Here is a 14000-nt window from a genome sequence, read left to right on the forward strand (position 1 = left end):
CTATGCCCCCCACCATAACTTACAAGCCAACACACTGAAAACTAAAATTATAATGTTTACCAGCAGAAAAAAGATTCTCCCTTACAGATGGACTCTAAATGGTTCACCTATTGAGAGGACATCAGAACTATGCTATTTAGGATATGATTTGTCCGACATGTCATCTTTAGCAAATTGGCACAAATCACTCAGGCAGAAATTAAGATCTCTTACATCACAATTAAAAATTGTCTATAAAAAGTACTGCAAGTTTTCATTAATTCCTGCCATTGAATTCTACTCACTCAAGGCATAAGCTATTCTTTTATATGGCCTATATATGTGCCTTCTTGATACTGGTAACATCTTGAATTCATTCCAAGCGCAAATGTGGAAACGTACTTTGGGGTTGTCCAATTTGTTGCCAAATTCTTGTTTACGCCACAAACTGTGCCTGTACTTCCTGTCTGCCCGTTTGCAGTGGAGATAATTAAACACTTATGCACGGATCCTCAATCCACCAAGAAATTAGCTCTACGAAGACCTTTCCAAGATGCTTCTCAAATCTAATCCTCCGTCCATGGTACGGTTTAACAATAGAATGAGAATGATCTTGGATAACATTAACATTACGGCACTTGATCTCAGTGCATGTCCTGCTTACGCGAAAAAAACATCTATCAATGTGATTGGGCGCATATTATTGATGAACTGGGAGGTTACAAATCATACCAAGAATACTCTCTATTCACGAGAGAGAGGACACCAAGGCTGATTTACTTGGTATGTTTTCCATGTGAAAAAGCTTGCACCATGTACATGAGGTTCAAATGTAATCAGTTGCACACCTTCGGGAGCTCAAAGCATTGGCAACAAGGTAGTATCACAAACTCAGGGTCCTGCAGATTTTGTAAACACAGTTCACAACTGGAAACCCTAAACCAACTAGTGATCTACTGTCCTTATTGTGAAAAACAGAGAATTTCCTACTTCGGTGAAGCAAATATAGGAAATACTCCCCTATCGAGGGAACTTCTATGGTCAAGATGTATGGGGGAACAAATAAAACTCTGGTTCTCTCCCTAGTTCGCATGTTGATAATAATTGACGCTGACCTGTCTAGCGCTCCTCAGATAGTATGAACACAGTATTTTTCCATAACCCTGGCAGATGAATATTGCAAAAACACCTCGCACTGTACCACTTTAGGCCATAAGGAGGCAGGTCAGTTGGGTACGACGTCCTTTCATCGCCTGCCTGTTCATCCCCAGGCATTTTAACGAGCACATTCCATCGAATGTGGTCATCAAATTTTTTAGGGGGGCGGGAAAGGGCAGATAAGGGTTTGGGCGGGTAGGCAATAGCAAAAATAAGTGTGGAAGAGTGCGTGGGGGAGGGAACCACCCCCAAAAAAAACGATGGTCATTTTCGATGGAATGTGCACGTTAAAATGACAGGGGATGAAATTACAGGCGATGAAATGACATGGAACCGGTCTGTTGCATGCTTTCTCATTGTTGACTACACCTTGTAAAAATCATTGCAACAGCATTGTAGATGTGGGACTGTATTTAAAATGTATGGTATCCATTTTATGCTGTATTAAGGTGTAAATTCTCTATGGTGATAAAAACGTATATGCTCTTTTATCTTTAAACGTTTACATGCTCTAAAAGTATGAGTGGACATGAAAATGCATGATTTAACTATATAGGTAGAGGATACATTGCACTGCTGGTATTTTGAGCATACCTTTTTGCATTAGATTGTATATAGTCTCCTATTGAAGAGTTCTTGCACTGATTGCACTTTGTATTTCGATTCTTTTTTTTAATACTGTTTCTATGAAGAAAGTGCTCTGTCATATGTACATTTTATGTGTATTTTAACTTTAAAATGCATTTGACCTGTTTGTAAAACATATAAATATATTTTGTAAAGGTTTCGTGCAAACCAAGAACAAATAAAAAAAAAAAAAAAAAAAAAGACTTGCTTGCACATTGTAAGTCCGTATTCCAGCAGGACCGACTCAGCCCTTCATCCTTGCAAGGTTAATGCATTGAGTAGTGTTACATTGGGTAACAACAGTTGTTATTACAGTGCGTAGAAATGGAAGTTATCTGGCATGAAGCACAAAATATAATCCCAATATTATATAAACACATGATTTATTAAACATCAATTTTCATGATAAATAAACTAAATACATCTTTAAACAAAACTTCACTGCATAACAAGACAATACTTGTGTAAAAAATGTGAAATCAAAGAAAGTATAACGATTCCATAAAATGAACATTGATTGTGCTTTGGAGGCAATGCAGCTTGATGCCTGTGCAAAGTTCTTCGTCCAATCTCATTTGGTACCGTCCGGTTAGTTCCATAAGGCACTGCTCCTTGTGTTTCATTCTAGAGTAGGAAAAGGAGAATTGGTTAGTGTTGTGAAGTGACCCTTCTAAATAAAAAAAAATATGCGTATTGATTCACCAAGAGTTGATGATGGTCAGAGTGTGTTAATTCAGTGCAGAGAGTGACATCCATTCCAGTGAGTCATAAAAATGAAGTTGCAGCAACGTTTTTCTGGTATCATGGCAGCGCAGAGAAAGCTTTGTTATCTGGAATCATTGGGACTTCAATCATGCCAGATAAGTATATGCGCCAGATAAGCGAAAGCTGGTTATCCCAGGTGCAAAGAGATAGTTCACAAAGTAAAAAGTTTAGATAACAAAGCTTCCTGGCCTTTTTGCTCGGTTTCCAGCATTTTCTGTAACCAGAACGGTTCTGTTACTGACAATATGCGCTGCCGGTTGTGTCAGTTAATTAAGTGCTGGATAGCAAAGCTGTTACTGTATTCCTTTTCTGCACTGAACGTTGGCCTTAGCAAGTCCGCTTTACTCATTATGGCCATTTTTAGAAATATCAAAGATTGAATGGAAGGAAAGTCCCAAAGTATGAATAATTAACAGTCAAAATTGATGATTTCTAAAGGCAACATGTATACATAATTTAATTGGGAGAGGTGGAGTGTAGACACAATTGCTTTATTGCTTTTACTTGGCAATAGTTGGATTTCTGTTGGAAAGAGCACAAGAACCATGTGGCAGACACTGCAAATCCATAAATCGCAGTTAAAAACATTCATGATTTACACATGGACTCTTGCCTCTTATTGTATTTGTGGCTCATATGAAGAGGATTAATGGTTCACAGAGCAATGTTACGACTTTAATGGCTCATATTTTGGGCAGTTCAGGGCTCATATCGGGGAGCTTTTGCCAGGCTTCAGTGGGGAAATCTCTTGGTGACGTGCCTGGGAATTCCCTGGCAATTGCATGACTATTAAGACAGTGAATGTACACTTTTATAATGTTTTTGGAAGATACATAAGCAAAAAACGAGTATACAAGTATTGTTCTTCAATATATTATTGCTGGCAACAGGTTCTTTAAGAAAGAAAAATGCTTGCATTTACTAAATAGACAATTTGACAAATCTGCAAACTATGCCACTGCAAACAAATCCCATTAATGAATCGTGGTTTGACAATCATAGGCCAGACTGGCTTACATAATGTATTTTGCTGCTCGCCGGTTGCAAAACCTTTTGCATACAGTGGATTAATTCTACCTTTGCAAATGTTTCTCTTAGATGTATTCTCTAGGGGCAAGCAGGACCACTACTGAGACGTCACCCAAAGGACAACCCAACTGAGACCTCACCCAAGGGCCAACCCTACTGAGACATCACCCAAGGGTTACTCCAATGGGTAACCCTACTGGGATGTCACCCAAGGGGCAACCCTACTGAGTCGTCACCCATGGGTTACCCCAATGGGCAACCCTACTGAGACATCACCCAAGGGGCAAGCCTGCTGAGGCGCTGTCATGTCCACACTGGATGGATGCTCCGGGATGTCCTCCGCTAAACTCCCTGCACTAACATTCTCAAACTCTACACTCAAACACACCATACACATACCAACTAAGCCACCCACACATGGTACCTGAACAATATTTGTTTATAGTAGATTTATGAGGTGACACCTGTGAATCACAGTGACTTCGAGGCACAACCGACCTCAAACAGAATGCTACACCCCAACAATCGTCAGCCGTAAGCCTATCCTGACTCCCTATTGACGGAGCCCAATAGGAGAAGGTTTTGCAGCCACCGCCCTCCTTCACTGAGCAAACCTTCAGGCTGTGCATCGGTAACTCGTCTGCCTATGCCTTCGCGCTCTCTGAAAAGTTGGACTAATCCAGCAACTCACGAACCGGCAGCCACAACAGTGGCAAGGAGTTTCACTGCTCCCCCGTTTGTGCCCATTTCGTTTTCTTTCTCAGCTTCGATTCAAATCCGAGCTGTATTGAAACATACTGTTTTATTTGCCTTCAGGCACAGCCGTTCAAATCACATTTTTTTGCCTTCTTCTTTTCTTTTTGTCTCTTTTTCTGCACAGCAAGAGACAGCCTTCATTGCGTTCTTTTCCTCGTGTTCGGAAAGGCACGAGTCATTCTGCCCTCTGCTCCAAGCATTATTTCAGACTACTAGCTGACCCCAAAGGCGCTTGTTATTTTTCACTGGTGTTACAAAAAAAAATTCTGGTGCAATGAGTATTCAAGTCCTCTCCTAACATTCAGTCAAAGTATATTTACACGCATTAAATTCCCTGCAGGTTTAACTTCTGATGCTAACCCTTGAACTCAGGATTCATTCCGCAACGTGCTGAATAACGCCATATCAGCATACTATAGATTTTCCTGGAAACTTCAATTTTTCAGGCAACCTTGAATGACAGGTAGTTCTGGAACTCCACAGCAACCGAATTTTGAAATATTTGTTTAAAAATAAACTTCAGACTATTTTACTTTCAATTTTATATTTTTCCTTTAGAGAGAGTTTTCTCCAAAGCATTCCCCTCCCTTGATGATGTAGCACTGTTATGGGTCACCCCGGGCCCAATTATCCAGACGCCTTGCCCCACAGGGTCCAGCTGTTGTGTGTTATTTCGCCCTGAGGAAGGCAACTATAATCATGTATTGGAATTACTTGCCAGACAGGTGGCTTCTTTGCCGAAACGTGTCAAGATGTCTATTTAATTTGTTGTTTTCTTATCATTAATCTATTTTGGACAAATACACGTAGGCAGACCTGTCAGTTAAATGAAGAATATTCAATAATTCAATTTTGTCAATTTAGAAATCTGTGTATTGTCATAATACACGCCATACGCGAGTGTGCTGGCTCAGTTTCAGGCCACCACTTAGTTTGTATAATTTCTGTTTCATTTTTCAATTCTTGAAATAAGATTACTATTTCTGTCTTTGTTTTTGTCTAGATCAGTTATTTATTTTTTCAATTATTCATGCAAAAATGTCTTTGTCTACGTTGCTTTACTGCAAAATAAACATGTTTACTGGTTTTAGCTAGAGACTACCTTGATTGCTTTTTGAGTCTACAGTAGCCTAATTTGAATGGTTCAGTGATACCTTTTTGGTACACCTATTAAATAGCTTACACACACATTTTTTAATTGAATTCATAGCAGTATGGACCCCATTGGTTTTGCTTAGATTACAGTCCATTTCCATTACTGCTTTTTGGGACACTTCCCCCTCTCTTTGTGTCGAACACCCCAACAATCAATATACACATCACAGCCCCAGTCAATGCATCCTGGCACTACAGGCACACAAGATTCCCCAATGGACAACAAATGCCTCTGTGCCTCTGTCACATGACACTTAGAAAAAGACCTGCACACTGAGCTCAGTGTTCTTCCAGTCTACATTCATCAAGATAACAGCAACACTATCTTGTATTTTCCCTGTCTCCCCACTAACCTAGCCCACTGCATTCTGATTCAGATCCACCAGAGTTCTTGGAGACCATAGACATAGCACTGGTGTGCAGCATAAGTCCTAATTGCATAACATGACAGAAGTTTTTGCAATCTCTACATGGCTGCTCGTTTTTTTTGTAGAAGTAGAGATCTCCAACTCTCTCTCTCTTCATAGAAATAGTTTCTTGACCCCCTCACTAAGACTCTTCGCACTTTCATGTTTTCGAATAAGCTGTCCCTGTTATGATGTGTCGTGATGTGTTGCAATGTTTGTACTCATGTAACCAGCGCCTTGATGCCTATGGGTTTAGTGCGGTTTATAAAAGCAAAAATAAATGAATATGTTATCTAAAAATGCCCAATGTTCCCCATGTCTATACGAAATGTTGTTGGGCAGAATTAGGAATAATGCTTTGCAATTGTTTGTCTTGGCTGTATCAAATTCTCTCAAAATGGCTGCCCCTTGCTCACAACTTGATTTCTCCCTTGTCTTGCTAGGACACTCCGGCCAAGATCCCAAATCTAGAAGGTGTTGGTCCACATTCCAAGGGTTCCTCTGAAGGAGCGCCGGCATTTTCTGTGATGTTCGCCCACACTCGTTTCACATTGCAATGCGTTGCCACCCAAGTGAAGGTCTAGTAATAGTTGTTTGCGATGTAGGGTTAGCTTCGCTAGAAGAATGCCTGATGATGTCACTGCCACACAGAACTTTCTCTCTCTTACCTGCCGTATACTGTAGCTTGAACCCTCTCATCTGCACCGTGGCGTCACTGACAAAGATAACTTGAACAGACCCATGAAAGGATACCCATGTGTTTGGTGCAACATGGCCGCAGATTTTCGGTGTGTATGTCGGAATTGGAGCGAGGTCGTCAAACTTCATGTAGTCAAATATGCAACCAATACTGCTTTCTATATCAAAATCGAGAATTGTAATGTTCACCTACGAGAAGAAAGCAGGGCACTGTTAGGAATCACAAGAAAAATGCTAATTTGATCCCAGCATGCAACCGTTCCATCCTCGGTAATCAGGGGGGTTCTGTGGCGGCAATGTGTGTATAAACTAAGGGGGAGCTTCGGAGCAGGAAGCTTATGCACAAAGGGTGCACTGTGGTGCAGTGTGTTCCACCAAACCTCAGAGTGAAAGTAGTCAACTTTATGTATTCTGCTTTTATATAGCCCTTTTGCAAAAGCAACCAATGTTTCCCATTACAACTCCTCTCAGGCCCATCCCTCATACTAAATGGCGAGGGGTCATGGGAGTCATAGTCCAAAAGACTGGAAGGTGCAGATTGAAGACCCACTTCTCTAAAAAAGTGTTTGAATATAATACAGATTTATGTTATCAAATGATTACAGTGGCAGAAACAGACTCTATCACCACTGTCTCCAGTAATTTCATCGAAAATGCCTAGGAGCCAGTGAATTTTTGCATATATCTCCCAATCACAGAGTGCACCCATCTTACCATTCTAGTAGCCGTGATCGTCCAGAGGCAGTAGGACAATGGCTGGTACTGGTCGGGGTAGTTTGGTGTCGTAAGTACTCCAGATCGAGCCGTCAACTTTCCCCCACAAGCTGCAAGGACATTTCAGAAGTAATGGTTAATACTTATTAAGTGACAGCTGAAATCACTGGACAGCAGCAGACAGACTTCACAGGTATAATTAACATGCTCTACTACCATGCAGCAACCATAGGCCCTCGAGGCCAGGGCATTGGCATCTCTTTTGGGCACATTCATGTAACATATTCAAAGTTCCTGGTTGAGGCCAGTCAGGACCTTTGATCCAATGTCCTTGCGGTGGTCCATAGTGCTATTTAATACCTGAAACCGCTACAGAACATGTACACACATCCACCAGTTAAACAAAAGTGTGTTTACCAAAACGAGTCTATGAGGCACTTTTAAGGGGATTTTTTGGAAGAATGTCCTACAGATAGGTCGCATGTCATACGTTACTGAAGCCATTTGCGAGGCACCATTTCTGCTACATCTGAGCACATTAAAAAAGCGATGCAAACCCCATGGCCAATCATTTTAGAGACTAAATGAAAGCGTGCATACTAAGCACGTACTTGATGGACTGCTCCCTGGCTACCTCAGAGTTCGTCCTTATTTGGGCTATTCAATGTCCCTTCCACCTTGTCCTTTGCTTCATATTAAACTTCAGGAGTGAAATGGCATGCCTTTGTTTGCTTAACTAGGCAACTCGGGGCTATGTGCCCATGGATGCTTTGCAATTCCATGTGGAGCAAGCCCACACTTACCCCCACCCTACCTCCCAGAATGGCTCCTTGTCCAAATCAGGTTACTGTGACCTTCGATAGAACTGGCAGAAAAGGTAGGGTTTGGCTCTATTAGCACATGTATCACAATGGTCCAAACTCTGCCCAAATATCCCACGGCTGTAGACACGCATTTGGCAAGAGCTATCCTTAAGATCTCTGCCGGTGGCGTGAGTCCCACCAGAATCTAACCTGCATTGTAGGGTCTGCAATGGCCAAGCACAGAAGCAATGCTTGATGAAAGGAGAAGGATTTTTTTTAATGTTCTTTAACAAATAACCCGACTCTCCCCAATTGACCATTGCCTGTCTGATGTCTAATCCTGCCCCCCTCTCCACAGCCCAATCTTGCAAACCTGCCAGGAGATCAAGTCCGACCCTCCAATGGGACTGTGCCCAATGGACCAGTAGGAGGTAAGCCATAAGCATTTTACTTATTCAAGTGTCATTCATTTACTGTTATGAGTGAAAAAAGGGGAAGGTGGAGGGCAAAATGAGAAAGGGAAAGGTGGAGGGCAAAATGTTGCAACCAATTGTTCAGGTGCCAAGCACACGAAGCACCTCACTACCTCTTGCAATCAACGCAGTGTTACCTATCTACTCACTGGCCTCATGTGTCATTTCAAACCCTCACACAACAATCACCACAGATTTATCCACACACACTATGCCCTACCAACTCCACACAATGCTTCTGCATGTAGCTGATAGCTATAATCACTGGACAGCCACAGAACTGTATTGTATGTTGTAATTACTACGTCATTATGAAGGCAATGTAGGCTATGTTTCAGACTACGGTTTACCGGAAACCCAGTAAGGTGCACCAATGCACTACCACATAGCCAGTCAGTGCTCCGAATCCACATCAGTTGGCTATTAGCACTTGACAACGCCAAATAAAATAATAAAATCTAACACACCGTCACTATTCAGACTCCCCTCAACGCTTCAATCATCTTCAGAGCCCTTTGACTCACGCACACATTGACCCATCGGAGAACCCCAAAATACCTCAGAAACAAAACACAACACTGCCTTTCCGGACAATGTGTGCATTCATCTAATAGAAAACTGTTTCAGTTCCCTGCTCCTCCAGCCCGCTGACATAGTGTAGATTTACAATAAGTAATCCAGAGGGCCAGTCTATGGAACATGCTACCTGGAACCATCCGTAATCGAGCCCCTCCTGACCATCTTCACTGAAACAAATCACCTCACCTCTGAACTCATCTTTACTCAATTCTCTGTGCACCCGCTCCCCCTAAACTGTGGATTCTGCAGGGACACACACGCGAAGCTATCCTGCCTGAAGTGATCCTGCAGTAGGAGCTACCCTGTCCTCATGGAGCAGGTATGGCACACTAAGGGTCTGTATCTGCAACCCTACAATACCCTTTGTCTCTCTGCAATTATCAGCCTCCTTCCGTCAGCACTCATTGAGTTACCTGCACTTCTCCCCCTCCCTCCTCTCTGCAAATTGCGCGATCGGAATGACACAAGGTCTAGTAAAATCGTTGTTTTGTCCTCCCTCCTTGTCTTGTCGCGCATAGAAAAACTTGTGTACAGGTGTATTATAAATGGCTAATCATATCATAACATAAGTGCAGCACGTGCAATATTGGCTCAACACTAGAAGTTGTCCTCAGCATAGATTCAGGACACTGAGAGCTGCCGCAAGAGCAATGACAACAACACTGGAATACGTCATTTCTGCAGGAATACCACATGGGCCCTTCATAATAGATATATCAACACAAATAGGGTTAGAAAAATGAAAAACACAAAACTGTGATACAAAAGGCAGTGCTCAGTGGGGAACACACCTAAAGTGATAAACAGGAAAATAACAAAGCCTGAAAAAGCCATACAAAATGTTCCCAAAAAGTACATTACAGTGTTGGAAGAAGCATCAGGAAACAGGAGGTTCAAGCAATAAGTGTATAGACCTACCTTTGCCATTGTAAGTAGTGGTAGGGATCACTGGTGTGGTTGTACTGAGTATGGTGGTACTGGTGGTAGTTGTTTTTGGAGTCATGGTGGTGGTGGTCATCTTTGGTATGGTACTCGTCCAAGCTGTGGTTGGCACAGTCCTTGGTGTAGTAGAGATGGTGGTTTTAGCAGTGGTCGATGTCGGACTTGGTGTGGTAGTGATGGTGGTCGATGCAGTGGTAGTGGTCTTCTTTGGTGTGGTACTGGCCCCATCTGTGATCTTCATCGTCCTTGATGTGGTAGTTATGGTGGTTTTAACAGTGGTCGATGTTGGGCTTGGTGTTCTCAAGTTGGTAATCTGAGCTGTGGTGGTCGTTGTCCTTGGTGTGGTAGTGATGGTGGTTTTAGCAGTGGTCGAAGTTGTGCTTGGTGTTCTAGTGCTGGTGGTCTGAGCGGTGGTGGGCAACTGTATGTATCGATCTGTCCGAAAATCAAATAATGGCAAATAAGTACTTACGATATATACTACTTTTATTTAAAAGCCCTCAATGTGGTTAGAAGTCCATCAAAAGTGGAACCGTAGTAATTCAATAATAACATAGCTCTTGCTCGATTACAAGTTCCAAGTCACTGCATGGAAAGTTGCACCTGTAACCACATGAAACGTGATATAATTACAGGAAAATCAATATATCAGACGAATAATTTGGAAGTGTTATGCAAAGGCCGAGGCTGTTTAGAGAATTCTAAAATAGTGAGTGGATTCCATGTCTTTACATTGCTGCACTCCACCTATATGCCTGTCCATCAGGGTACTTACATTAGGGTATTTGCTTTTTTTTTTTTAAAGGAGCGGGAGAAGCCCAATTCAATATACCCCTTTTTTAATTCATGTCCCCTTACTCTTGATAACCTGTATAACACTTGATCCTTGAAAAAAAGCAAAAAAAGAAGCAAATGCACTGATGAGAGTGCAGCGATGGAAAGCCATGTCACTATCTATCCCCTGGCAGTGTTGTGTAGTTCATCCACTCGTAGTTTTTGTTTGCATGCTTGTACTTGTAGCCTTTATTTTAGGAAATAAAAGGTGCAAGAATGTAAACTGCATGGGCTACTCACATCAGGATGGGAAAACTTGAGAGATGACAGGTTACCCATGAGACTATCTCAGAATCCCAAGGGGGGCATGCAGAGGGTGGCAGATACAATGGTAGAAAATATGCTGAGGTACCAAAGCACTACACATGGTCTGGAGTATGCGCCTCGGACACTGACGTGACTAAATTTTAAATAAGGGCGGACCTTACAATGTTTTCTCCTTCTTAGGATCCACCATGCACGCACATAAGACTGACAATTTTGACCTCATGCTTTCAGAGGTCATGTTCTCTTCCAAGCCAATTTCATTTCACACTTTGAAAATAGGTCCTGCATCTTTTAGCCCAAAGGACTCACAAGATGGCTTGACTTCTACCAGCAAGTGCCAGAGGCTCATTATACCCTGCTAAGGCCCCGCACATGTCATCCACATCTGTGGAAGCCCTCTGCTTCCACAGTCTCAAAGCTCGACCTAGTGGCTGGGTATCACCAGTTAGAGTTCCATGCCAACTCTTGAAAGGGGATCCAGCTGTCCACTAGAACATTTCAAATGGAACTAACGAGTGGTGCCCCTCCCCCTGCTTTCAATCTGGACTAAGCTGGTGCACTCGGTTCGCTCACTGATAAAACTATGAGGGCATTGTGATCCACTGGACCTACCGCATCGATATAGCAGGTTGATCTTCTGGATATCTGTTTTGCTCATTGCAGTTGTGTGACCAATGTTGACACTGCTGTCAGGAATAGGGATGAGAGTCTGGGCAATGCCATCCTTTGAATATGCTGTCCTGGTAAATACACAAAGTGAAAAACACATGAAGGTCAACGAAAATTGGCAGGAAATGCCTTAGTTTTCTAAATCTGTCATCTTTAGAAGGGTGCTTAACGCAAAAGGAACATGCAGTAGGTAACCCATGTAAAACAAGATCACCTGGAAGAGCATGGAGGCGGTGTGCAGCTGTGCAGATTGTGCAGCTGATTAATGCACATTGCAAATTGCCTTTGTGAATTGAGTGAAGGACCTCAGACAGCATTAAGCCTGTTGTATGGGATGTGACAGCTGTCAGCCAGCGTAGACCTTTTATATTGTTGGCACACTATGGGTGGCTTGTTTTTTGTATATATGCAAGCCTGCACTTCTAGCATGAGCGTGTGTGTGTGTGTGTGTGTGTGTGTGTGTGCTGGCCTGGGTAAGAACACCTTCTTGTGAGTTCTAAGTAAGTGTTGATGAACAGGCTTCCATTTGTTGTTCTGAGTGCTATTCATTATTGTTTTGTGCACTTAGGGCGCCAATTGTTTTGCTCAGTGATATTCAGAGTGCATCACGGTGCATTGTTGGTGTGCTACATTGTTGTCTGGTACTTATCTGCAGACCTTCAGGATACAGAGGTATTGAGTTCACAATTTTAAGGTAAGAAAAAGGAAATCATGCACTAAACGTGTGTAACCTGAGCAGTAGTTATGCTTAGTAAAAATAGTAAGTTATCTACTGAAATCACTGAAGTCCATTGCTGATGTCCTTACTGTGTCTCCAGGTTGAAAACAAGATCTCACAGAGGGCGACTCTCCATTTAACCACTAGCTGTATGGGCAACAGATATCAGCAATTGACATTGATTTCCTTTCTGATGCATTAAAATGAGTCCAAATGGGTAAAATATTTAATTTCACATCTTTCTGTGTGGTATTTCTGAAATTGTTCATCACAAATGTGGTTTTTTTGAAGCGTGCGGAAAATCGCAATCAGATGGAGTGTCTGGATGAGGGTGCACAGAACTCCAGCAGCTAATTTTGATGCTCTTTGTGGTTTTTCTGCTTCCTTGCTGACTGCCATATGCAGATGCTCCTCTTCCATAGCCTGGTCACAAGCAGCTCCTTTAGTGTAGTTGGCTACTCCTGTGGGTCTTTTGACTGCTTGCTTGCTTTCTAGTTGATCCTAACCTTTCTGTTCTGTGGTGTAGAATAAGGGTGGTTCTGTATGGTGGAATGGACTCTATAGTTTTTGAGGAGGGAGGACTGTGGTGTTTGTACAGTCTCATCAGGGGGAAGGAATGTGGCACAGAGATGGGACACATTTTTTTATCGAGGGGACCAAGGTTTTCATTTCAGAAATTCTGACAACGGTCAAGACTGTGCTGCTGGTAGTGTAATAATATAGGAGTTCAGAACTCATGGGAAGCACTCTTTTCCAGTAGAAGTAGTGGTTCGCCGGCAGAGGGATTTTTCTGACAGAATTTTCTCACCTCTCATAGATCTTCTCAATAATTTTACTATGGTTGATTTGACTCTCTGATTGGGGTGGGATGGTGATTAGTGATGTCTGGCCAAAGTGACTTCTGGCCTCTCGCCCTGGCGCTGAGCTGGGATGAGTATGTAGACCGGACGACTCAAAGATCAAAATCGTATTTGAAGGCAGAACGAACAAATGGATAGCAGAGGGTAAAAACCTTTTGTTTTTGGACAAGGGAAAGGGAACTGTAATCAACACACAAAGGCAATGTTTTTATTCTTTTTGGCATATTTTTGAAGAATTTTTATCAAGGAGCTCCTTTTTACACTAGTTCTTTGAATATTTGTTAATAATTATTTATGTTTTGTTTGTCAGATTAATTTTGTCTTCCATTTCATAAATATTAAGTAAAAAAATTAAATGCAGCCAATTGACTCCCAGTGTTAAAAGGTCTTTGTGTTGCTGGCTTCAATTTGCGGGCCTGCGCTGCACTTGTCCTGAAAGGTGGGCGTGCCTGACGGGTGTTGAGTTGTATGTTCTTGCTGATTTACTTATGAACAAAAAACCTGCTACTCTTGTAAGCATCTGGTTGGCTAGAAACAATCAACATCCATAGAGAGCCAAAGTTCTC

The 14000-nt window shown here is 42.2% G+C and overlaps 1 protein-coding gene across 1 annotated transcript in view; it reads right to left on the bottom strand.

The window, feature by feature from the left end:
* Positions 1 to 2283: 2283 nt before the first annotated feature.
* Positions 2284 to 14000, bottom strand: part of LOC138568944 (high choriolytic enzyme 2-like) — a 66510-nt gene continuing 54793 nt past the window's right edge. Inside the window, exons 8-12 of the mRNA XM_069646704.1 lie at positions 11800 to 11927; positions 10063 to 10521; positions 7290 to 7399; positions 6545 to 6764; positions 2284 to 2388 (exon numbers count right to left, since the gene is read on the bottom strand). Coding sequence (XP_069502805.1) covers positions 2384 to 2388; positions 6545 to 6764; positions 7290 to 7399; positions 10063 to 10521; positions 11800 to 11927 — 922 coding nt within the window. The 3' untranslated portion in view covers positions 2284 to 2383. The remainder of the gene's footprint in view (positions 2389 to 6544; positions 6765 to 7289; positions 7400 to 10062; positions 10522 to 11799; positions 11928 to 14000) is intronic.

The sequence above is a fragment of the Ambystoma mexicanum genome, chromosome 2q (assembly GCF_040938575.1).
Source record: "Ambystoma mexicanum isolate Mex_15411 chromosome 2q, UKY_AmexF1_1, whole genome shotgun sequence".
NCBI classification, from domain to species: domain Eukaryota; kingdom Metazoa; phylum Chordata; class Amphibia; order Caudata; family Ambystomatidae; genus Ambystoma; species Ambystoma mexicanum.